The sequence below is a fragment of the Notolepis coatsorum genome (assembly GCF_963971535.1).
Source record: "Notolepis coatsorum genome assembly, chromosome: 6".
In the NCBI taxonomy this organism is placed as follows: domain Eukaryota; kingdom Metazoa; phylum Chordata; class Actinopteri; order Aulopiformes; family Paralepididae; genus Notolepis; species Notolepis coatsorum.
In genome coordinates this window covers 173,442,803-173,469,373 of record NC_140170.1, presented here as the reverse complement: position 1 = coordinate 173,469,373, position 26,571 = coordinate 173,442,803, and the positions used below count along the sequence as shown (strand labels likewise).

The following is a 26,571-nucleotide window of genomic DNA, read 5'->3' as shown; positions in this document are numbered from 1 at the left end:
TATCGGACATCCCTAATAGTAGGTAGTAGTATAGGGATAGTAGCATAGTACATAGTAGATAGTAGTATAGACATAATAACATAGTAGGTAATAGTATAGGCATAGTAGCATAGTACATAGTAGATAGTAGAATAGACATATTAGCACAGTAGGTAGTAATATAGTACATACTGTATTAGCATAGTATACTAGGTATTAGTATAGACATATTAGCATAGTAGATAGTAGTATAGCCATAGTAGCATAGAACATAGTAGTAGATTTATATTATTTTATTCAGATATTGATTGAAGAAGTGTGTTTTCAGTCAACATTGGACAGGTTTCGGCTGACTGTGGTGGGAAGTTTTTTCATATAAACTAAATCCTCAATTTGAATAAAGTGATTAATCTGATTAAATTAGTCTTTCTTTTATTAAATCAACTTTCTTTAATGAATATAACTCATCAGTTCCGTCAACATAAATAATCCAATAAGGACACGGTTGGTATGAAAGTGATGGTGACGTCTTATAGTATAATATTATAATATTAGTGTAGCCTAATCTTTAACTGCAACTGTGGAGAAAACCCCCATTGGTTTAAACAGATTGAATAGACACAAAAAAATTATTAAAAAAAACATAGAACATACTGACACTGAAGTGACATGTTTCTGATTAAGTTTTTCTCAATTGCTTTGGTGCATTTCTCTGATCAGAATAAAAATTCTCATAACTGTTAGTTCAACCTCCACAACATTTAGTCATGTGTGCACATCATAGTAGCAGTTTCTCATTCCTCCGAACAAATTGCAAATGCTTTTGGACATGCATCAACTGCTTTCATACAATTCTCTGCCGTTTTATAACATTATCATTTGCTTATGTCATGTTAACTATACTTATGACTGCTGAATAGTCATTCCCTATAAAAACGAATAGTCCTCATTGCATTGCTTGAGTCATTACATACAAATATGTTGAACTAGTTGTCAAAATCTGTCTAGCTAATTTGATACATTTCTTTATCATTTTTTTCCTGAAAATGTCGCCCAAATTGAACAAATTCTCTCAGGTGAACCTCAGCTTTCACCGATGAGGAAGAGTGTGTGGAGCATTAGTTGTAAACCAATGATAAGCCACTTCTCCACAGTCACTCAGAGCTGAATCCCATGAACCCTCAGTTGACAAGCATATCGCTGCTGTCGGGACAAAACCTCATAACTCCAAAAACCCAACTTTTCAGCAGATGAAAAAAACTAACACAGATTTGAGGGTGAATAGAGTTAGGAGGTTTAGACAGATGATCGGTTTAATGCTTTCCCATTGTTTAAACTTTGTAAAACCCACACACACATATGGAGGATGATCTACGGAGTTGATTTATATAATAAAAAAAAAATTAAAAATGGAGTTATGAGGTTTTGTCCCGACAGCAGCGGAACCGAGCAGGACATAGTGTGTACCATCTCCACAATACTGTGACACAGAAATGGAATGTCAGCATCGTGGAAGAGGGGCGAGGATGCGGGGAGGAAGGGGAAGGGGACAAAGCAGGGGGAGAGGAAGAAGAAGCCAAGTACATGGGCAGATTCCTGATGAAATTAGGGCTACAATTGTGAACGAGAAATTAAATGCACGTGAAACAATTGTACAATGTGCCATTTGACCGGAACAGCGGAGGAGGAGCGGGAAGGAGACCCGTCACCATATGTACAGGTAAAACATTTACTGTATGTGTTCTATGCATACTCTAATGTTCAATGCTGTAAACTGGTTACTTTGTGTAGTGCCATGCAGTACACTTACATGACAGTTCATACTAGGGATGCTCGATATTGGCTTTTTTACCGATACCGATATACCGATATTGTCCAACTCTTAATTTACGATACCGATATCAACCGATATCACATTTTAATGCCGATATCGGCCGATAATATCGGTAGGCCGATAATATCGGACATAATTTCTATAGAAATGTAAAATAAATTTAAAAAAAAATTAAAAAAATTGAAAACCGATACCGATATTTTCCGATATCACATTTTAATGCCGATATCGGCCGATAATATCGGTAGGCCAATAATATCGGACATCCCTAGTTCATACTGTACAATATGTTGTCCAAAATGCATTAGGAAAAGTTTTTATAGTTTTTCTCTCTCTCTCCTCTGGGATAAAGCGTGTACTTGAGCTGGATGCCAGGGAATCGCTGCACACATTCATATATTATGTTGATGAGGCGGGTTTCAATCTGGCAAAAGGTAGAAGGCGTGGAAGGAATCGCATTGGACAGAGAGCAACAATTGATGTCCCAGGCCAAGAAACGGCGTCCTCACCCATATACCCCGTCTTGGTCCATATACAACACACAACATCTGCTGACTTGTTTTATACACTCTTTACAGCAGGGACATAATCCCTGAGAATGAGAGGGGTCTAAATGGAGACCATCTGAACAAGTATGTTGATGTATGGGATAATGTGCGTTTTCACCACTCAGATCTGGTCAGAGTCAGACAGTGGTTTGCAGCACATGAAAGGATGCTGGATATCTCCCCCCCCCCCCCCCTACTCCCCATTGCTGAATCCAATAGAGGAGTTTTTGTTTACAGTTGTGCACAGCTCTACCCAAAGGGTGTTTCTTATGTTTGTTGTAAATTAGTTTGTATTTTTTCTTTTGCACAATGCTGTGAACAAATAGAATTGCAAAGAGCATATGCAATAAAAATGTGAAACATACGTATTCAGTGTCTTGTACTAATTTACCTCACTAAATACTAAAGTAATGTGTAACTTACGTAAAACCGTTTAGTTTGAGACGTGTGTCCCACTGTCTCAGAGAGTCCACAGAAATACAATCTATAGTCTCCCATTTGTGCCCCATTGGTACAGCTTACATCATCTTCTACACTATTAGCCATTTCACTACCACACTAAGTAAGGGATAATGTATAGCTACGAGGTCATTGTCGCAAAATAATTGACCGACACGTAGTTTAAAATACCAAGCCGCTTCGGCGAGGTGTTTTAAACGTCAGTGAAGGTCAATTATTTTGCGACAATGACCGAGTAAAGCTATACATTATCCCGCTTATTACATGGCTAACTTACTAACAATATACCTAATTCATTTGACAAATCGCAGTTGTTCTGTGGCTCTGTCAGCCCAAATAAAGTGATTATTATTATCGCGGGCATGCAGCCTCTGTTCTGGCTCCGCTGACACTCCGCTGTCAGTGCGCGGCAGGTGTGTCTGATTTGCTGCACTGATGTGGGCTTGATTGCCAACAGCTGCGCACTGCGGTCATTATTGAAAAAACAGCGGTCATTATTGAAAAATAATGACCGCTGTCGGGGGGCTGTTGACCAATCACAAGCAAGCATTTCGGCGAATGTGAAAACGCCATGTAATAAAGAAGGTTAACCCCCTACTATCACTACAGATGGTGCCAGTAATAGAGCCTCTACCTCTGTGTGATGTGACCTCTCACCTCTTTAGCCAGGAGGCGGAGATTCTTCAGAATCTTCCTGGCGTCAGCCAATCGTTGTTTAGCACACCGTCTGGTGATCCTCCTCTTGGCCCTCAGCGCTTGTCTGGCTGTCATCACCTGGAGGAAAGAGAGAGCGTGAGACATAAACATGAACTGAATACATGTCTGACTAAGTGTGTCTTAGTCACTAAAAGTGTACAAAATGACAAGTGTGTCTGACTCTTAAGAGAACACTACAAAAATGGTCTGACAAAAATAAGATATACAAACGAGTTTTAAGCAAATGTGACTTATCCATGACAGTACTATGGTAATACATGACTGTGACCATGGCAGTACCATGGTCAATTATTTACACAATGGCCGATGGAAAAGTTGACTTTGCCATAAAACTACCATGATACTTTTGTGTAAGTGTTGGATCTGGCAGACTTACAATGCTCTTTTTAATGAATGCCTGTCTGCATTTGTCCAGGTTATTTGGCTTGGTTGCCTGGCTCTTCTTATCTGAGAAGGACTTGAACAATCTGTAGAGAGAAAACAGAGAAAGTAGGAATTTAATCGAGAGCATCCTGACTGGCAACATCACCTCCTGGTTTGGGAATAGCACTGCACAAGACCGTAGCAGACTACAAAGAGTGACACGTTCAGCCGAACGCACAATTGGAGGGGGGCTTCCCACCCTCCAGAACATTTACAACAAGCGGTGCAGGGGGAAGGCTAAGAGAATCATCAAGGACTCCAGCCACCCGAACAACTGCCTCTTTGAACTGCTGCGGTCAGGCAAGCGATACCGGAGTCTTAAGGCGAGCACAGAAAGACTCAGAAGGAGCTTCTATCCCCAGGCCATCAGGCTGCTCAACGAACAATAAACACTATGTAGCAACCATCAAATGCACACAGCACACACACCCACACGCACACACTCACTTTAAACGGGCAACTCACTGCAGCACCCACTTTACACACTTTAGAACACCTAAACACACTTTACACTTTATATTTATTCGTAAAGGATTTGCACTACAACTCGCACACCTTACTGTAAATTGTACCTAAATTGTACCTCATCCCATTTCTGCTCTGCACTATATAGTATTGTATATTAGCACATTGCATAGTATATTGTATATTGTATGGTAACTCAGTTACTTCTATTCTGCATCGAACATTGTACATATGTCTATACTGAACACTGTGACCTCTATTTTCACTTCTATTTTACATGCTATACTATTTTTATTTTTATTTCATACTATCTTGTCTAACACAGTCTCTGGAGCGAAACAGTAAGAAGCATTTTGTATAAAAGTATTCTGTACTTCTGTATGACAACTATTAAAGAAACTTGAAACTAAAGAGTAACTAAACACATGGTCTACATATAACTCTGTATGATAGGATGTACAATAGTGCTGTATATACCGTATATATTTATATACTTAGATTTACCGTATATATATATATACCCATTATCTGACTGAATATACCTGCATATAATCCTTTTATAAACCTACTTATACACCTGCATATAACCCATATAACTCTGTATGATAGCATGTACAATAATGCTGTATATACTGTATATATATATATATTTATTCTTACTGTAGTATATATATATATATATATATATATACATATATATATCCACATCTGTCTGTACATACCTGCATATAATGTTTTTTTTACATATCTGTAGATACTATATCTATATCTGTACTAGGCCTGTCCCCGACTAAGGATTTGTATAGTCGACTTTGATTGGCCAAAATTCGCCGATAGTCGACTGGTAGAAAAGAAAATTATAAATATATATATATTTTTTTCTTTTGGATCATTCCATTTGGGCTGTGAGGGGCTTAATGTCTCAAGGAGTCGACTGAAGGCTCCTTGTCCTCTGCGAAAGCATGCAATTGGTCCACTGATGGATACATCTTGATATTTGTCTAGTCAAGTGTGTTCATTAGACGGGTGAAATCCACTTTCAGTGCCTCTGTGGCCGTTTTCTTAGGCAGTTAGCCTCGCTGGTATGCGCGGCATTAACGTTAGCCACGCTTCTAGGCCGCTTTGCTTTTGGAAAGAATGATCAAAAAATATATATATATATATATATATATATATATTAAGGCTGTCAAATATATCGCGTTAATATCGCGTTAACTCCCGATTCTATTAATGCCACTAATTTTTTTAACTCAATATTAACTAAAAAAAAAAAAAAAAAATGTTTTACTAGACTTCACTCAGGTGTATTATTGATGCTCTCATTGATACTATGTTTGTTTCTGAAGTGTGTGTGTGTGTGTGTGTGTGTGTGTGTGTGTGTGTGTGTGTGTGTGTGTGTGTGTGTGTGTGTGTGTGTGTGTGTGTGTGTGTGTGTGTGTGTGTGTGTGTGTGTGTGTGTGTGTGTGTGTGTGTGTGTGTGTGTAGGTGTGTGTGTGTGTGTGTGTGTGTGTGTGTGTGTGTGTGTGTGTGTGTGTGTGTGTGAGATATAGAGAGAGAGGGGGGTGAGAGAGATGAGGAAGGGGCAAAAGAGAAAAAGAGCTGGGAGAGTGTGTGTGTGAGGGAGAGAGGGGGGTGTGTGATTAATCAGCCCTTGTGTGTGTGAATGTAACAAGTTCCTAACGTTTTCTTTCCCCTATTATTTCATGCACACTTTATTCATTGTTTTAAATTATTATTTTCTTTTAAGTTATTTTGTGCATCACTCTGTTTTGAATTTGATGCAAATTTGCAATGCATGAGGGTCATCCTTTTGTGTTAAATGGCTGCACAAAGCAAGCATTTGTTGACTCGCATGTTGATAAGAGTATTAAAACTTGGAACTGTTTAAGGTAAAAAAAAATAAAAAATAAAAAAATGCGATTAATTTGCGATTAATCGCGAGTTAACTATGGACAATCATGCGATTAATCGAGTTAAATATTTTAATCGTTTGACAGCACTAATATATATATATATATCCACATCTGTCTGTACATACCTGCATATAATGTTGTTTTTTTTACATATCTGTAGATACTATATCTATATCTGTACTAGGCCTGTCCCCGACTAAGGATTTGTATAGTCGACTTTGATTGGCCAAAATTCGCCGATAGTCGACTGGTAGAAAAGAAAATTATAAATATATATATATTTTTTTCTTTTGGATCATTCCATTTGGGCTGTGAGGGGCTTAATGTCTCAAGGAGTCGACTGAAGGCTCCTTGTCCTCTGCGAAAGCATGCAATTGGTCCACTGATGGATACATCTTGATATTTGTCTAGTCAAGTGTGTTCATTAGACGGGTGAAATCCACTTTCAGTGCCTCTGTGGCCGTTTTCTTAGGCAGTTAGCCTCGCTGGTATGCGCGGCATTAACGTTAGCCACGCTTCTAGGCCGCTTTGCTTTTGGAAAGAATGATCAAAAAAAATAAATATATATATATATATATATATATATATATATATATATATATATATATATATATATATATATATATATATATATATTAAGGCTGTCAAATATATCGCGTTAATATCGCGTTAACTCCCGATTCTATTAATGCCACTAATTTTTTTAACTCAATATTAACTAAAAAAAAAAAAAAAAAAAATGTTTTACTAGACTTCACTCAGGTGTATTATTGATGCTCTCATTGATACTATGTTTGTTTCTGAAGTGTGTGTGTGTGTGTGTGTGTGTGTGTGTGTGTGTGTGTGTGTGTGTGTGTGTGTGTGTGTGTGTGTGTGTGTGTGTGTGTGTGTGTGTGTGTGTGTGTGTGTGTGTGTGTGTGTGTGTGTGTGTGTGTGTGTGATATAGAGAGAGAGGGGGGTGAGAGAGATGAGGAAGGGGCAAAAGAGAAAAAGAGTTGGGAGAGTGTGTGTGTGAGGGAGAGAGGGGGGTGTGTGATTAATCAGCCCTTGTGTGTGTGAATGTAACAAGTTCCTAACGTTTTCTTTCCCCTATTATTTCATGCACACTTTATTCATTGTTTTAAATTATTATTTTCTTTTAAGTTATTTTGTGCATCACTCTGTTTTGAATTTGATGTAAATTTGCAATGCATGAGGGTCATCCTTTTGTGTTAAATGGCTGCACAAAGCAAGCATTTGTTGACTCGCATGTTGATAAGAGTATTAAAACTTGGAACTTGAAAAAGATCTGTTTAAGGTATAAAAAAAAAAAAAATGCGATTAATTTGTGATTAATTGCGAGTTAACTATGGACAATCATGCGATTAATCGAGTTAAATATTTTAATCGTTTGACAGCACTAATATATATACCAATTGCTTTCGCAGAGGACAAGGAGCCTTCAGTCGACTCCTTGAGACATTAAGCCCCTCACAGCCCAAATGGAATGATCCAAAAGAAAAAAATATATATATATTTATAATTTTCTTTTCTACCAGTCGACTATCGGCGAATTTTGGCCAATCAAAGTCGACTATACAAATCCTTAGTCGGGGACAGGCCTAGTACAGATATAGATATAGTATCTACAGATATGTAAAAAAAACAACATTATATGCAGGTATGTACAGACAGATGTGGATATATATATATATATTAGTGCTGTCAAACGATTAAAATATTTAACTCGATTAATCGCATGATTGTCCATAGTTAACTCGCGATTAATCGCAAATTAATCGCATTTTCTTTATTTTTTATTTTTTTTACCTTAAACAGTTCCAAGTTTTAATACTCTTATCAACATGCGAGTCAACAAATGCTTGCTTTGTGCAGCCATTTAACACAAAAGGATGACCCTCATGCATTGCAAATTTGCATCAAATTCAAAACAGAGTGATGCACAAAATAACTTAAAAGAAAATAATAATTTAAAACAATGAATAAAGTGTGCATGAAATAATAGGGGAAAGAAAACGTTAGGAACTTGTTACATTCACACACACAAGGGCTGATTAATCACACACCCCCCTCTCTCCCTCACACACACACTCTCCCAGCTCTTTTTCTCTTTTGCCCCTTCCTCATCTCTCTCACCCCCCTCTCTCTCTATATCTCACACACACACACACACACACACACACACACACACACACACACACACACACACACACACACACACACACACACACACACACACACACACACACACACACACACACACACCACTTCAGAAACAAACATAGTATCAATGAGAGCATCAATAATACACCTGAGTGAAGTCTAGTAAAAAAAAAAAAAAAAAAAAAATTTAGTTAATCTTGAGTTAAAGAAATTAGTGGCATTAATAGAATCGGGAGTTAACGCGATATTAACGCGATATATTTGACAGCCTTAATATATATATATTAGTGCTGTCAGGCGATTAAAAAAATTAATCTAATTAATTACAGGATTTGTAATTAATTAATCTAATTAATCGCATTTTAATCGCATAACCATTTTATGCCTGATATTCTATATTATATAATCATATTTCAAATTGCATGTGTCCGGATGGCAGAATTCAGTACTGTATCTACAAAACCTTCTGTTTAATCATCTTCCATCTATTAATTTGCTTAGATTTTTCAGGTCTGGTCAATTTGAGCATGGTGTTATTCACAGTCAAAGATACAAAAAAATTTATTGATATTCTCATTTGGTTCATTACAATTTACTCAAAATAAAATTTTCATTCAATCAATCACCGCGCAGATTGATTGATTGAATGAAAATGTTATTAACAGATTGCAGAATGGGTACAATACAGTACGGCACACAATTGTTAAGGGGATGCAGACCAGGGTGCAACTTGCACCGTGCAATCCATTCTTTGTGGATCTAGCCCACAGTATTTCTGACACTGGGAATACATTCCCTGAGATTCATAGATGTCCCTAGAATCAGATACCAAGAACATGCAAATGGACCATATTAAAAAATAAAAAAGTCTGTAAATGTGTATTCTACATTCTTATGGAATGAAAGAGATACAAAAAAAATATTATTATTAAAAAAAAAAAAAAAAAAAAAAACTTTTTTTGTAATTAATTTTGAGTTAATTTTCATAACGCGATAATTTGCTGTGTAATTAATTAATCTAATTAACGCGATAAACTGACAGCCCTAATATATATATATATATATATATATATATATATATATATATATATATATATATATATATATATATATATATATATATATATGTGCTGTAGGTCTAAATGGGTTGAAGATAATATATTAGGTTCTAGAAGGTGTTTTAGAGGGTGCTGTAGGTCTAAATGGGTTGAAGATAATAGGTTCTAGAAGGTGTTTTAGCGGGTGCTGTAAGTTTAAATGTGTTAATTATAATATATTAGGTTCTAGAAGGTGTTTTAGAGGGTGCTGTAGGTCTAAATGGGTTGAAGATAATAGGTTCTAGAAGGTGTTTTAGAGGGTGCTGTAAGTCTAAATGGGTTAATTATAATATAGTAGGTTCTAGAAGGTGTTTTAGAGGGTGCTGTCTAAATGGGTTAATTATAGTAGGTTCTAGAAAGTGTTTTAGAGGGTCCTGTAGGGTTCTAGAAGGTGTTTTAGAGGGTTCTGTAGGGTTCTAGAAGGTGTTTTAGAGGGTGCTATAGGGTTCTAGAAGGTGTTTTAGGGGTGCTGTAGGGTTCTAGAAGGTGTTTTAGGGGGTACTGTAGGGTTCTAGAAGGTGTTTTAGAGGGTGCTGTAGGTCTAAATGGGTTGAAGATAATAGGTTCTAGAAGGTGTTTTAGAGGGTGCTGTAGGGTTCTAGAAGGTGTTTTAGAGGGTGCTGTAGGTCTAAATGGGTTGAAGATAATAGGTTCTAGAAGGTGTTTTAGAGGGTGCTGTAAGTCTAAATGGGTTAATTATAATATAGTAGGTTCTAGAAGGTGTTTTAGAGGGTGCTGTCTAAATGGGTTAATTATAGTAGGTTCTAGAAAGTGTCTTAGAGGGTGCTGTAGGGTTCTAGAAGGTGTTTTAGAGGGTGCTGTAGGGTTCTAGAGGTGTTTTAGAGGGTGCTGTAGGGTTCTAGAAGGTGTTTTAGGGGGTGCTGTAGGGTTCTAGAATGTGTTTTAGAGGGTGCTGTAGGGTTCTAGAAGGTGTTTTAGGGGGTGCTGTAGGGTTCTAGAAGGTGTTTTAGAGGGTGCTGTAGGGTTCTAGAAGGTGTTTTAGAGGATGCTGTAGGGTTCTATAAGGTGTTTTAGGGGGTGCTGTAGGGTTCTAGAAGGTGTTTTAGGGGGGTGCTGTAGGGTTCTAGAAGGTGTTTTAGGGGGTACTGTAGGGTTCTAGAAGGTGTTTTAGAGGGTGCTGTAGGGTTCTAGAAGGTGTTTTAGAGGGTGCTGTAGGGTTCTAGAAGGTGTTTTAGAGGGTGATGTAGGGTTCTAGAAGGTGTTTTAGAGGGTGATGTAGGGTTCTAGAAGGTGTTTTAGAGGGTGATGTAGGGTTCTAGAAGGTGTTTTAGAGGGTGATGTAGGGTTCTAGAAGGTGTTTTAGAGGGTGCTATAGGGTTCTAGAAGGTGTTTTAGAGGGTGCTATAGGGTTCTAGAAGGTGTTTTAGGGGGTACTGTAGGGTTCTAGAAGGTGTTTTAAAGGGTGATGTAGGTCTACACAGGTTAAGAGAGTAGAGTTGACTGACTTGCAGGAGAACACCAGCTCCAACAGCACCTCCACCAGACGCTCCTTCACTTTGCCTCTCTGCCTCCGCAGGAGACGCTCCACCTCGTCCAGCCCCGCCTCCTACAGAGGAGAGGAGGAGAAGAGAGGAGAGCAGGGAGGAGAGGAGGAGAAGAGAGGAGAGGAGAGGAGGAGAAGAGAGGAGAGCAGGGAGGAGAGGAGGAGAAGAGAGGAGAGCAGAGAGGAGAGGAGGAGAAGAGAGGAGAGCAGGGAGAAGAGAGGAGGAGAAGAGAGGAGAGCAGAGAGGAGAGGAGGAGAAGAGAGGAGAGAAGGGAGGAGAGGAGGAGAAGAGAGGAGAGCAGGGAGGAGAGGAGGAGAAGAGAGGAGAGCAGAGAGGAGAGAGAGGAGAGAGGAGAGCAGAGAGGAGAGCAGAGAGGAGAGGAGGAGAAGAGAGGAGAGCAGAGAGGAGAGAGAGGAGAGAGGAGAGCAGAGAGGAGAGCAGAGAGGAGAGGAGGAGAAGAGAGGAGAGCAGAGAGGAGAGGAGGAGAAGAGAGGAGAGCAGGGAGGAGAGGAGGAGAAGAGAGGAGAGCAGAGAGGAGAGGAGGAGAAGAGAGGAGAGCAGAGAGGAGAGGAGGAGAAGAGAGGAGAGCAGAGAGGAGAGGAGGAGAAGAGAGGAGAGCAGGGAGGAGAGGAGGAGAAGAGAGGAGAGAAGGGGAGAGAGGAGGATAAGAGAGGAGAGAAGGGGAGAGAGGAGGATAAGAGAGGAGAGGAGGAGAAGAGAGGAGAGCAGGGAGGAGAGGAGGAGAAGAGAGGATAGCAGAGAGGAGAGGAGGAGAAGAGAGGAGAGGAGGAGAGAGAGGAGGAGAAGAGAGGAGAGAAGAGAGGAGCGCAGGGAAGAGAGGAGGAGAAGAGAGGAGAGAAGGGGAGAGAGGAGGATAAGAGAGGAGAGAAGGGGAAAGAGGAAGAGAGGAGAGCAGGGAAGAGAGGAGGAGAAGAGAGGAGGAGAAGAGAGGAGAGCAGGGAAGAGAGGAGGAGAAGAGAGGAGAGAAGGGGAGAGAGGAGGAGAATAGAGGAGAGCAGGGAAGAAAGGAGGAGAAGAGAGGAGAGAAGGGGAGAGAGGAGGATAAGAGAGGAGAGAAGGGAAGAGAGGAAGAGAGGAGAGAGAAGGGAAGAGAGGAGGAGAAGAGAAGAGCGGAGAAGAGAGGAGAGAAGGGAAGAGAGGAGAGCAGAGAGGAGAGGAGGAGAAGAGAGGAGAGCAGAGAGGAGAGGAGGAGAAGAGAGGAGAGCAGGGAGGAGAGGAGGAGAAGAGAGGAGAGCAGAGAGGAGAGGAGGAGAAGAGAGGAGAGAAGGGAGGAGAGGAGGAGAAGAGAGGAGAGCAGAGAGGAGAGGAGGAGAAGAGAGGAGAGCAGAGAGGAGAGGAGGAGAAGAGAGGAGAGCAGGGAGGAGAGGAGGAGAAGAGAGGAGAGAAGGGGAGAGAGGAGGATAAGAGAGGAGAGAAGGGGAGAGAGGAGGATAAGAGAGGAGAGGAGGAGAAGAGAGGAGAGCAGGGAGGAGAGGAGGAGAAGAGAGGAGAGCAGAGAGGAGAGGAGGAGAAGAGAGGAGAGCAGAGAGGAGCGCAGGGAAGAGAGGAGGAGAAGAGAGGAGAGAAGGGGAGAGAGGAGGATAAGAGAGGAGAGAAGGGGAAAGAGGAAGAGAGGAGAGCAGGGAAGAGAGGAGGAGAAGAGAGGAGGAGAAGAGAGGAGAGCAGGGAAGAGAGGAGGAGAAGAGAGGAGAGAAGGGGAGAGAGGAGGAGAATAGAGGAGAGCAGGGAAGAAAGGAGGAGAAGAGAGGAGAGAAGGGGAGAGAGGAGGATAAGAGAGGAGAGAAGGGAAGAGAGGAAGAGAGGAGAGAGAAGGGAAGAGAGGAGGAGAAGAGAAGAGCGGAGAAGAGAGGAGAGAAGGGAAGAGGAGAGGAAAAGAGAATAGATGAGATGAGATGAGAGGAGAGAAAGGAAGCGAGGAGGAGAAGAGAAGGGAAGAGAGGAAAGAAGGGAAGAGAGGAGGAGAAGAGAGTAGAGAGAAGGGAAGAGAGGAGGAGAAGAGAAGGGAAGAGAGGAGAGGAGGGAAGGGAAGAGAGGAAGGAAGAGAAGAGCGGAGAAGAGAGGAGAGAAGGGAAGAGAGGAGAAGAAGAGAAGGGAAGAGAGGAAAGAAGGGAAGAGAGGAGGAGAAGAGAGTAGAGAGAAGGGAAGAGAGGACGAGAAGAGAAGGGAAGGGAAGAGAGGAGAGGAGAGAAGGGAAGAGAGGAGGAGAAGAGAGGAGAGAGAAGGGAAGAGAGGAGGAGAAGAGAAGAGCGGAGAAGAGAGAAGAGAAGGGAAGAGAGGAGGAGAAGAGAAGAGAAGAGCGGAGAGAAGGGAAGAGAGGAGGAGAAGAGAGGAGAGAATGGAAGAGAGGAGGATAAGATAAGGGAAGAGCAGAGAGGAGAGGAGAGAAGGGAAGAGAGGAGGAGAAGAGAAGAGAAGAGAAGAGAAGAGAGGAGAAGAGAGAGAAGAAAAGAGAAGAAAGGAGAGGAGAGAGAAGAGAAGAGAAGAGAAGAGAAGAGAAGAGAAGAGAAGAGAAGAGAAGAGAAGAGAAGAGAAGAGAAGAGAAGAGAAGAGAAGAGAAGAGAAGAGAAGAGAAGAGAAGAGAAGAGAAGGGACGGGAAGAGAGGAGAGGAGAGAGATGAAAAGAGAAGAGAAGGGAAGAGAGGAGAGAGATGAAAAGAGAAGAGAATAAAGGAGAGGAGAGGAGACAAAGAGGGAACAAGAGTGGGTGGGAGAGGGGTGTGTTTGGTGGTTGGTGTTTTTTTTTATAGATATAGTAGATAGATAGATAAGATAGATAAGTGACAAAAGACTAAATAAAAAATTCTTCTTCTCACCAGTCTGTCCACCATTTTGTGGAGCCAGTTGGCCTGGTGGTAGCGGAAGCTGTGGTCCTCAAAGCGGCTCCACACGAACAAACAAGGCTTCTCTCTCACTATGGGAGGCTGCAGGGGGATACAGCTGAAAGAACTACACACACATTTTACACACTTTATAGAATCTGCAGATCACATAGAGGTTCAACATACCTTGGATACACCTATGGATACAAAAACGATCTTCTCTGCCACACTGTCTGGTTACCTATTACAGCAGCGATATAACTAAATCACACTGTCTGGCTGTCTATTACAGCAGAGATATAACTAAATCACACTGTCTGGCTACCTATTACAGCAGAGATATAACTAAACCACACTGTCTGGCTACCTATTACAGCAGAGATATAACTAAATCACACTGTCTGGCTACCTATTACAGCAGAGATATAACTAAATCACACTGTCTGGCTACCTGTTACAGCAGAGATATAACTAAATCACACTGTCTGGCTGTCTATTACAGCAGAGATATAACTAAATCACACTGTCTGGCTGTCTATTACAGCAGAGATATAACTAAATCACACTGTCTGGCTACCTGTTACAGCAGAGATATAACTAAATCACACTGTCTGGCTGTCTATTACAGCAGAGATATAACTAAATCACACTGTCTGGCTACCTGTTACAGCAGAGATATAACTAAATCACACTGTCTGGCTACCTATTACAGCAGAGATATAACTAAATCACACTGTCTGGCTACCTATTACAACAGAGATATAACTAAATCACACTGTCTGGCTACCTATCACAACAGAGATATAACTAAATCACACTGTCTGGCTACCTATCACAACAGAGATATAACTAAATCACACTGTCTGGCTACCTATCACAACAGAGATATAACTAAATCACACTGTCTGGCTGTCTATTACAACAGAGATATAACTAAATCACACTGTCTGGCTACCTATTACAACAGAGATATAACTAAATCACACTGTCTGGCTACCTATTACAACAGAGATATAACTAAATCACACTGTCTGGCTACCTATTACAACAGAGATATAACTAAATCACACTGTCTGGCTACCTATTACAGCAGAGATATAACTAAATCACACTGTCTGGCTACCTATTACAACAGAGATATAACTAAATCACACTGTCTGGCTGTCTATTACAACAGAGATATAACTAAATCACACTGTCTGGCTACCTATTACAGCAGAGATATAACTAAATCACACTGTCTGGCTACCTATTACAACAGAGATATAACTAAATCACACTGTCTGGCTACCAAATCACACTGTCTGGCTACCTATCACAACAGAGATATAACTAAATCACACTGTCTGGCTACCTATCACAACAGAGATATAACTAAATCACACTGTCTGGCTACCTATCACAACAGAGATATAACTAAATCACACTGTCTGGCTACCTATTACAGCAGAGACATAACTAAATCACACTGCCTGGCTACCTATTACAACAGAGATATAACTAAATCACACTGTCTGGCTGTCTATTACAACAGAGATATAACTAAATAACACTGTCTGGCTGTCTATTACAACAGAGATATAACTAAATCACACTGTCTGGCTGTCTATCACAACAGAGATATAACTAAATCACACTGTCTGGTTACCTATTACAGCAGAGATATAACTAAATCACACTGTCTGGCTACCTATTACAGCAGAGATATAACTAAATCACACTGTCTGGCTGTCTATTACAACAGCGATATAACTAAATCACACTGTCTGGCTACCTATTACAACAGAGATATAACTAAATCACACTGTCTGGCTACCTATTACAACAGAGATATAACTAAATCACACTGTCTGGCTACCTATTACAACAGAGATATAACTAAATCACACTGTCTGGCTACCTATTACAGCAGCGATATAACTAAATCACACTGTCTGGCTACCTATTACAGCAGAGATATAGCAAAAGCTGGCCAGCAGTTTGACGCTTCTCCTTGACCTTAGTTCACAGTAGTTACCTGTCATATTCAGTGGGCTGTGGTCTCATGGGGGCAGAGACAGACCTGTCCTCAGTCTTCGGGTTAATCACCTCCTGTCTGTCCAGCTCCTCGTCCGACTCCTCCAACAGACCCTGCGTCTCCTCGTCCAGGTCCTCTCTGCTCCTCCTCAGCTCCTCCCTGCTCCTCCTCAGCTCCTCCCTGCTCCTGCTGAGCTCCTCCCTGCTCCTGTTCAGCTCCTCCCTGCTCTGACCCTGTTTCTTGGCTCTGGTCACCTCAACCGCCTTCCCATAGTTCCCTGGGAGAAACAAGTATACTCATTTTGGACACACATTCTATTCTTCCCATGACCCAAGTCTGTGACCCAATTTGCATCCAAGAGCCACGCTCACAGTTTCTTAATGACTCTGTTGTAAGCTTTAGGAATGGCTCCCAGGAGGGGCGGCTACGTGGCGCAGTGGGCAAGGCGCTCGCAACGAATGCTGGAGACTAGGCTCGAACAGGATGCCTCCTGTTCGAGCCCCGCTCTCCACATTGCTTTCAGTTTAGCTGGTCGTCCACAGTAATACACATTGGCCTTATTTCGGGGAGGGAAACTGAAGGGTGGGGATCGGGCGTTGTGGACAGCGACTCCTACAGGTCGGTTGGTGCGCCTGCGCAGTAGAATCAAGAAGCGGCAGGGGCAGGGCCCCTCCAAAGCCCAGACCCCCGACGCTGAAAGATCGAGCCGCGCAGGTGAAAAGATGCAACGGCTGTTACCTCGAGTATCGGAGGGGACTCGTGCTATGTATGACTTAGTCCACATTGCAGCCGGCTTGTGGGAGGCAAGAAACAACAGGGTTGAATTGGACGATATGAAAATTGGGATGGGAGAAAAATAGAAAATGGGAGAAAAAGTGGATCAAAAAACAAAAAAAGGAATGGCTCCCAGGAGGTACGATGCCATTTGGGGAACTTCTCCCGGGCACTTCCCAGACTCTAGAGCTCCCTGCCCCAAGGCGTCAGAGACTTCAGTCTTCTAATCCATCCTCAAGACCCATCTCTTCTCCACTGCCTTCTCTTAGCCCATCATCATCCTTGTGTGTTTGTAGTACCCCTCCCTTTAGCAAATTTGAGTTCTAAGAAAGCGCTTTAGAAATTTAATTTTGTATTATTATTATTATTATTATTATTCTCTAGTGATTTACTACAGCCAACGTTTCACTTCAGAACATCTCTAGTGATTTACTATGCAGCCAACGTTTCAGTTCAAACTATCTCTAGTGATTTACTACATGAAGCCAACGTTTCAGTTCAAACTATCTCTAGTGATTTACTACATGAAGCCAACGTTTCAGTTCAAACTATCTCTAGTGATTTACTACATGAAGCCAACGTTTCAGTTCAAACTATCTCTAGTGATTTACTACATGAAGCCAACGTTTCAGTTCCAGGTTTGTATTAGTGCCCCGATGAGTGTCTGGAACTAAAACGTTCACTGGAAATGATTCCCAGCCAGAAGGATTTTATAGTAGTAGACACGTTTACCTTTACATCAGGTCCTGTACATCAATATATATATTGTACTGCTCTACTGTATATTCTCTATCTATAATCTGGTTCCTATGATGGGGTCCATCTCGGTCGAGACAGACAGACAGACGAGAACAATGGTTATAGCTACAATAACAACTTTAATAGTAGCAGGCTAGCAGCACAGCAGTAGCTATTTGTTTATTTGTTTATTTATGGATTCCCATTAGTCTACACCCATGGGTGAAAGACTATTCTTCCTGGGGTCCTAACACACAACCTACAACATTACAGTACATTACATTACAGTAACAACAAAAAAACAAGAAACACCTTAGCCTAAGCACATTCTCAACTTCTTTAAAATCTCACAAAAAAAACACACACAAAGGCTCCAACCACAAATACAATACTAACTAAACTAACTACTAACAATACTAACTAAATAAATCAGTAACTCAACTGTATTTCACCATTCATAACAGCATAATTTTTCTTAAAAGTACATTTGTTGCTGATAATCTTTATCTTCACGCAGGTATACAATTCCAGCTATAGTAATAATGTGGCTTACCTATAGACAGTTCAAAGGTCACAGGTCTGGTTCCTATGCTGGGGTCCATCTTGGTGACCTCAAATAGAGCAGCAAACAACAGAAACTCCTCTTTGTCCCCAAAGAAGTTCTGAAACCAAGACATAAAAACACATTCTAAAACCAGACAGGACAGAAAAACACATTCTGAAACCAGACAGGACAGAAAAAGAAGTTCTGAAACCAGACAGGACAGAAATATACATTCTGAAGCCAGACAGGGCAGAAAAACACATTCTGAAACCAGACAGGACAGAAATATACATTCTGAAGCCAGACAGGGCAGAAAAACACATTCTGAAACCAGACAGGACAGAAAAAGAAGTTCTGAAACCAGACAGGACAGAAAAAGAAGTTCTGAAACCAGACAGGACAGAAATATACATTCTGAAGCCAGACAGGGCAGAAAAACACATTCTGAAACCAGACAGGACAGAAAAAGAAGTTCTGAAACCAGACAGGACAGAAAAAGAAGTTCTGAAACCAGACAGGACAGAAATATACATTCTGAAGCCAGACAGGGCAGAAAAACACATTCTGAAACCAGACAGGACAGAAAAAGAAGTTCTGAAACCAGACAGGACAGAAATATACATTCTGAAGCCAGACAGGACAGAAAAAGAAGTTCTGAAACCAGACAGGACAGAACATTTTTATCCAAAACCAGATAGGCCATAAATTCTGTCACTCTGAACATCACTGACACCAGATACAGTAGCTGCTTCAAGCTGACGTCAACTGTACTTTATATTACATTTTTATCCTACCTTTTTTTTGTGCACATACTGTATGTTACCCTAAGACAAATGTAACTAATTCATACATTTCAAAAACAACAAAACAACTTGGTCCTTTATGCAACATCAGGTTGGTGTCGTTTAGCATCAGTAAATGTGATGATGATGATGATGTCATTGTGGTTCTGACCTCAGGAAGAGGGTGTATCTCTTCGATCTCCACGGTAACAGCCTCAGGTAGCTGAAGCCCCGCCTCCCCTCCCTCTTCCATCAAGCTGGCTGACTGAGATGCTGCTATGGCAACGAATAAACAGTAAAAGAGTAATAATTTTTAGACAGAGCTTTTAGAAAGGTGTGGAATAAAAGTATTGCTTTTCCCCAAAAATGATTGATTCATTAATGTATCATTTGAAAAGGTTTGGCGAGTCCAAAATGAATAAAGAATAATACAAAATGAAAAAAAACAAGCATAGAGAACTCACATTACAAAGAGTTGGAGTCAGGAGTCTGTTTCGTAATCAGATCAATTAAAAACATCCTAAAGAATCTGCCTCTAATTCTTGTAGAATTCATGCAGTATTCATGTAGTATTCTTGTAGTATTCATGCAGTATTCATGTAGTATTCATGTAGTATTCTTGTAGTATTCATATAGTATTCATGTAGTATTTGTGTATTGTTCATGTGGTGTTCATGCAGTATTCATATAGTATTCATGTAATACTCATGCAGTATTCATGTAGTATTCTTGTAGTATTCATGCAGTATTCATGTAGCATTCATGTAGTATTCATGCAGTTCTCATGTAGTATTCATGTTGTATTAATGTAGTAATCATGTAGTATTCATGTTGTATTAATGTAGTACTAATTTAGTATTCATGCAGTAATCATGTAGTATTAATGTAGTACTCATGTAGTATGCATGTAGTACGTATGTAGTATTCATGTAGTATGCATGTAGTACTCATGTAGTATTCATGTAGTATTCATGTAGTACTCATGTAGTATGCATGTAGTATTCATGTAGTATTCATGTAGTACTCATGTAGTATTTATATAGTATTCATGTAGTATTCATGTAGTATTCATGTAGTACTCATGTAGTATTTATATAGTATTCATGTAGTATTCATGTAGTATTCATGTAGTATTCATGTAGCACTCATGTAGTATTTATATAGTATTCATGTAGTATTCATGTAGTATTCATGTAGTACTCATGTAGTATTTATATAGTATTCATGTAGTACTCATGTAGTATTTATATAGTATTCATGTAGTATTAATGTAGTACTAATGTAGTATTTATATAGTATTCATGTGGACTGACTGACCTTCCTCCTTCTTCTTCCTGGCCTTGCTGCTCTTCCTCTTCAAGCCTCCTTTCAGACGACCCAGCGCTCCCTTCATCTTCATCATAGTCATAGAGTTTAGGATTCAGAATAATTATTATTGATAATCATGAAGCCCATGGCATTCACACTGCTTTTTGTATGGTGGGAAAGCTGTCAACATACCATTCCTACTGTACAACTCAGAGGAATATGTTAGGAAGCATGGGACAGTGAGGTGAAGCATGTTAGGAAGCATAGGAAGTATCCTAGGAAGCATAGGAAGCATAGGAAGGGTGATAGGAAGAATGTTAGGAAGCACAGGATACATGTTAGAAACAGGTTCCAAGAATGAGGGGGCAGGGCTTATTTCAATGGACCGTGATGGGAATCAATTTATGCATAAATGTTTTAATGCATAGGAAGGGTGATAGGAAGCATATTAGGAAGCATATGAAGTATGTTAGGACGCATAGGAAGTATATTAGGAAGCATAGGAAGGGTGATAGGAAGCATAGGAAGGATGATAGGAAGCATAGGAAACATGTTAGAAACAGGTTCCAAGAATGAGGGGGTGTGGCTTATTTCAATGGACCGCGATGGGAATCAATTCATGCATAAATGTTTTTAATACAAAGGTATATCAACGACAATAGGTTCACTATGACATTTCCATGTTGTGAACAGGGGCCAGAGAGCTGATTCCCTGAGACTCTGAGCAGTGAACCTGCATAGTATCGCCCTCTTGTGTTCAAAAGGTGTGACTGTATACTGAATATCTATTTGAATGGACAATGAAGGAAATTCATTCAAATAAAATACTTGTCGTTCAACCGACACACACACACACACACACACACACACACACACACACACACACACACACACACACACACACACACACACACACACACACACACACACACACACACACACACACACACACACACACACACACCACACACACACACACACACACACACACACACACACACTGGTGGAGATCAACACACAGGAGCAAAGGAAACCGTTAAGCACCTTCCCCAGGGCGGCGGGGCCTGTCTCTGCGGTAACAGTAGAAGAGGAGGAGTAGACTTCAACATGGAGAGCCAATAGGATGCGTCCTCGATAGAAGATGCCATCACCTAACCCCTGGTTCAAAGCCTGGAGAGAGAAGAGAAGAGAAGAGAAGAGAAGAGAAGAGAAGAGAAGAGAAGAGAAGAGAAGAGAAGAGAAGAGAAGAGAAGAGAAGAGAAGAGAAGAGAAGAGAAGAGAAGAGAAGAGAAGAGAAGAGAAGAGAAGAGATCGTGTTAGTCTTGTTAGTAGAATAGGTCAGGTCTTGTTAGTAGAAGAGGTCAGGTCTTGTTAGTCTTGTTAGTAGAAGAGGTCAGGTCTTGTTAGTCTTGTTAGTAGAAGAGGTCAGGTCTTGTTAGTCTTGTTAGTAGAAGAGGTCAGGTCACTAGCGGAGTTTTCCCGGTGGCCTGGCAGACTGGCATGGCCTGGCTGCCCTGGCAGACTGGCAAATGCTTTTTTTTATTTTTAAATTTGTTTGTTTGTGCCCGCAGTCAGGCCACTGAACTCCGAAGCAGGCCAGGTCGGTATACATGTTTCTATTTGCGCATATATAAGTTCAGGCAAGCAGGCAGGAATGCGTGATTTTTTTTCGTAGCCACAGTTTGCGAAGACGCTCTCTGATTGGTTTAGCTCCGAAGGGCTCTTCCGCCTTGTACATAATATTCTCTGCTTCAAAGTGGTTATGCTTTGGCCTCTGCCGAAACCCGGGAGATATGAACGTTTTGCATCGCTCTAGAATGGGTGAAGACCTGAGCCTGGCCTGCCTGAGTCAAATTCCCGGTAGGAATTATGGTCCCAGTCCGCGACCAGTAGAAGAGGTCACGTCTTGTTAGTCTTGTTAGTTGTTGTTATCAGGTTGTCTCTTGTCTCTTCCCTTTGGACAGACTGACTCTACCTGGTGGACGTCTCTCAGGGCAGAGTTCTGAGGCGAGCCATACAGGTTGACCCAACTGGGACCAAACGTGGGGTTAAAACCTGGACAGACAGAGAGGTTTGAAAGAGTTGGAAAATGTGTTGTCGTATTTAGATTAGATTTATAAATGTTTCTATGATCATAGATTTTCAAAGATATAGGGATTTTCTACATTGCAGTCTTGCAGTTTAGTGACCACCATTAAAATGAACTAAAACACTACAGGTTTATGCTGGTAGAGATACGTGGGTTTCACCTGACAATACTATGCACATACACCATCCGTGTCACATATTATTATGGAACATACCATCTGTGTCACATATTATTATGGACCACACCATCTGTGTCACATATTATTATGGAACATACCATCCGTGTCACATATTATTATGGAGCATACCATCTCTGTCACATATTATTATGGACCATACCATCTCTGTCACATATTATTATGGACCATACCATCTCTGTCACATATTATTATGGACCATACCATCTCTGTCACATATTATTATGGACCATACCATCTCTGTCACATATGGACCATACCATCTGTGTCACATATTATGTAAGGGATAATGTATAGCTACGAGGTCATTGTTGCAAAATAATTGACCGACACTGCATTCTAGTCTGCAGACGGTCAATTATTTTGCGACAATGACCGAGTATAGCTATACATTATCCCTTACATAATATGTGACACAGATGGTATGGTCCATAATAATATGTGACAGAGATGGTATGGTCCATACTAATATGTCCATCTGTATCACATATTACTATGGATTATACCATCTGTGTCACATATTATTATGGACCATACAATCTGTGTCACTTATTATTATTATTATTATTATTATTATTATTATTATTATTATTATTATTATTATTATTATTATTATTATTATTATTATTATTATTATTGTCACATATTATTATGGAACATACCATCTCTGTCACATATTATTATGGACCATACCATCTCTGTCACATATTATTATGGACCATACCATTCCTGGTGGGGTCGGAAATCTGATGCAGGTCCAGAAAGTGTGTTGCCACGGCAACGTCCCCAATGTTGGCATCGTCAAGGATCTGGACTTTGATTCGCCGAGCCAGTGGCGGGAACTGCTCTATGAAAGAGATCTGCTCGTTCCACACTGGAGAGTTGTTGCTGCTTGATACTGACGTCTCTCCCTGTGTATCACCACACACACACACACGCACGCACGCACGCACACACACACACACACACACACACACACACACACACACACACACGCAGATTCTCACACACAAAGTATCATAAAAACACACACTATCACACACACACACTATTACACTATCACACACTATCACACAGACAATATGTGTTTATGTGTGTGTGTGTACCTGCTGTCCAGCGAATGTGACCTGTACGTAAGGGTCTATGAAGATCTTTCTGTCCATGACTTTAGACAGACTGGCCAGCAGACCGGCCTCCATGGTGGGCAGACCCTCTGCCCTGTAGACCCTCAGCAGGAAGCGGGCCCAGGGCCGCTCCTCCGCCAGACCCTTAGGAAGCAGCAGGTTCCTGGGGGACAAACACAGCCCAGTCAGGCAACCCAGAGACAGTATGGTAGTAGTGGTTAAGAACTGTGCCCTTTTTCTTAACCTTAATCAGATCGTTCTCCACTGGGCGACTGGTGAAGCAGGCTATTTCTTATGATTACTTTGATCAAGTGGTAAATAGTACCAATACTAAACTACCAAGTGGTAAACCAATACTAAACTACCAAGTGGTAAATACCAGTGCTAAACTACCAAGTGGTAAATACCAGTGATAAACTACCAAGTGGTAAATACCAGTGCTAAACTACCAAGTGGTAAATACCAGTGCTAAACTACCAAGTGGTAAATACCAGTGCTAAACTACCAAGTGGTAAATACCAGTGCTAAACTACCAAGTGCAAGTGGTAAACCAATACTAAACTACCAAGTGGTAAATACCAGTGATAAACTACCAAGTGGTAAATACCAGAAACTACCAAGTGGTAAATACCAGTGATAAACTACCAAGTGGTAAATACCAGTGCTAAACTACCAATTTTAAAATGCTTCCAAACTTCTGACATTTTGTCCAGCTGCTCCGAGTCATCAGGTGGACCTGCCGGTGTTACGGGAGCGACGCATTGTGAGGTCTGCTATTTTCGGCATACGTCACTGAAAGGTTGAATAATCTGAGCTGAATCAGCTGCCTTGCATCTGATCGGTCCTGACTTTACGACCTAACTAGCGACCTGAATGCCATCACCTCATATCATCAAATGCACAATAAATCCCACACATATCCCACAATGCACTGGTGTACTAACTTCTGTATGTCCTCATTGGCTCCTGTCGAGGAGGCGGGGGGCAGACTGGGCATGGTCATAGCATCTCCCTTCGTGATGATACTGAGACTGGCCTTGACATAACCTTTGACCCCTGCCTTGGTGTCTGCTGGGTCAGAGAGAGGAGCCCACTTCTGATAGAACCTATGGTCTGGAGAGAGAGAGAGAGAGAGAGAGAGAGAGAGAGTGAGAGAGAGAGAGAGAGAGAGAGAGAGAGAGAGAGAGAGAGAGAGAGAGAGAGAGAGAGAGAGAGAGAGAGAGAGATGGAGAGAGAGAGATGGAGAGAGAGCGAGAGGAAGGGCTATGGATATTTCCCTTACTGTAGATAGTAGTGTGTCTGACATCATGTCCCGTTTAATATGGTTGCAATGTCAATACAATTGTTATTGTTCTTTGTAATAGTATTAGGAGTTAGTAGTAGTAATCATATAGTAATAATATTAGTATAGAATGGTACCTGGCTGGTCGTATAGTAATCATAGTAATAATATTAGTATTGAATGGTAACTGGCTGGTCGTATAGTAATCATATAGTAATAATATTAGTATTGAATGGTACCTGGCTGGTCGTATAGTAATCATAGTAATAATATTAGTATTGAATGGAAACTGGCTGGTCGTATAGTAATAATATAGTAATAATATTAGTATTGCATGGTACCTGGCTGGTCGTATAGTAATAATATTAGCATTGAATGATAATAGAAAGAAGCATTTTGTATAAAAGTATTCTGTACTTCTGTATGACAACTAATAAAGAAACTTGAAACTTGAATGGTGCCTGGCTGGTCATATAGTAATAATAGTAGTATTGAATGGTACCTGGCTGGTCGTATAGTAATCATATAGTAATAATATTAGTTTTGAATGGTACCTGGCTGGTCGTACACCGTGGCGATGTCAATCTTGAAGGTTCCGATGTGAGTCAACATGAAGGCAATCATCCGCCTGTGGAACACCTGGAAGGAAATTACATCACAGTCCCAGGCTTCACTCACCACTCTGTGACATCACAGTCCCAGGCTTCACTCACCACTCTGTGACATCACAGTCCCAGGCTTCACTCACCACTCTGTGACATCACAGTCCCAGGCTTCACTCACCACTCTGTGACATCACAGTCCCAGGCTTCACTCACCACTCTGTGGCAGACACCCTCATAAGAAGTGTATTGATTATTGTGTACATAAGAGATTTATTGATTATTGTGTACATAAGAGATGTATTGATTATTGTGTACATAAGACGTGTATTGATTATTGTGTACATAAGAAGTGTATTAAGTATTGTGTACATAAGATAATTATTGATTATTGTGTACATAAGAAGTGTATTGATTATTGTGTACATAAGAAGTGTATTGATTATTGTGTACATAAGTGTATTGATTATTGTGTACATAAGAAGTGTATTGATTATTGTGTACATAAGAAGTGAATTGATTATTGTGTACATAAGAAATGTATTAATTATTGTGTACATAAGAGATTTATTGATTATTGTGTACATAAGAAGTGTATTGATTATTGTGTACATAAGAAGTGTATTGATTATTGTGTACATAAGAGATTTATTGATTATTGTGTACATAAGAAGTGTATTGATTATGAGGCAAGATGGAAAGACATTGAAAAAGAAGGGGAGGGATACAAGGTACAAGCTCTGGTGGGAGATAGGGAACTATTCAAAGAAAAAGAGGGACTATTAGATCCAATCACCAAATGCACCTGTCCTTGACCATATGGAACAGAGTAGTAAAAACACACAAATTGGAGAAGCAGTCAGGGGTTCTGAGATGGATAGCACATGACAAGAGATTCAAACCAGGGAGGCTGGACCATGGATTCAGAAGGTGGGAGAGGGGGGGGGGCAACAGCGATATGCAAAATGATAGAGAAGGGGGAAATGCAAACACTACAAAAATTAAAGCAGAAATTTGGACTAGAAAACAAGGACCACTTCAGATATCTACAGATTAGAGATTACTATAATAAAGAAATAAGAGGGGACAAGGAAGAAGAACAGAATGGAATAATTAGGATGATAGTAAGGGCATACGAAGGAGGGAAAGGAAGGGTAATATCAGCACTGTAC

At 40.6% G+C, this 26,571-nt stretch overlaps 1 protein-coding gene across 1 annotated transcript in view; it reads right to left on the bottom strand.

Moving 5' to 3' along the window:
• fer1l4 (fer-1 like family member 4) overlaps positions 1-26,571 on the bottom strand; it is a gene marked incomplete at both ends in the record, with an annotated part of 112,825 nt that overhangs the window by 52,996 nt on the left and 33,258 nt on the right. Inside the window, 14 exons of the mRNA XM_084315837.1 lie at positions 3,478-3,594; positions 3,914-4,004; positions 11,065-11,165; positions 13,938-14,070; positions 15,961-16,237; positions 18,026-18,134; positions 18,971-19,074; positions 20,116-20,191; positions 21,151-21,276; positions 22,082-22,161; positions 23,116-23,302; positions 23,498-23,678; positions 24,460-24,628; positions 25,352-25,436. Coding sequence (XP_084171963.1) covers positions 3,478-3,594; positions 3,914-4,004; positions 11,065-11,165; positions 13,938-14,070; positions 15,961-16,237; positions 18,026-18,134; positions 18,971-19,074; positions 20,116-20,191; positions 21,151-21,276; positions 22,082-22,161; positions 23,116-23,302; positions 23,498-23,678; positions 24,460-24,628; positions 25,352-25,436 — 1,836 coding nt within the window. The remainder of the gene's footprint in view (positions 1-3,477; positions 3,595-3,913; positions 4,005-11,064; positions 11,166-13,937; positions 14,071-15,960; positions 16,238-18,025; positions 18,135-18,970; positions 19,075-20,115; positions 20,192-21,150; positions 21,277-22,081; positions 22,162-23,115; positions 23,303-23,497; positions 23,679-24,459; positions 24,629-25,351; positions 25,437-26,571) is intronic.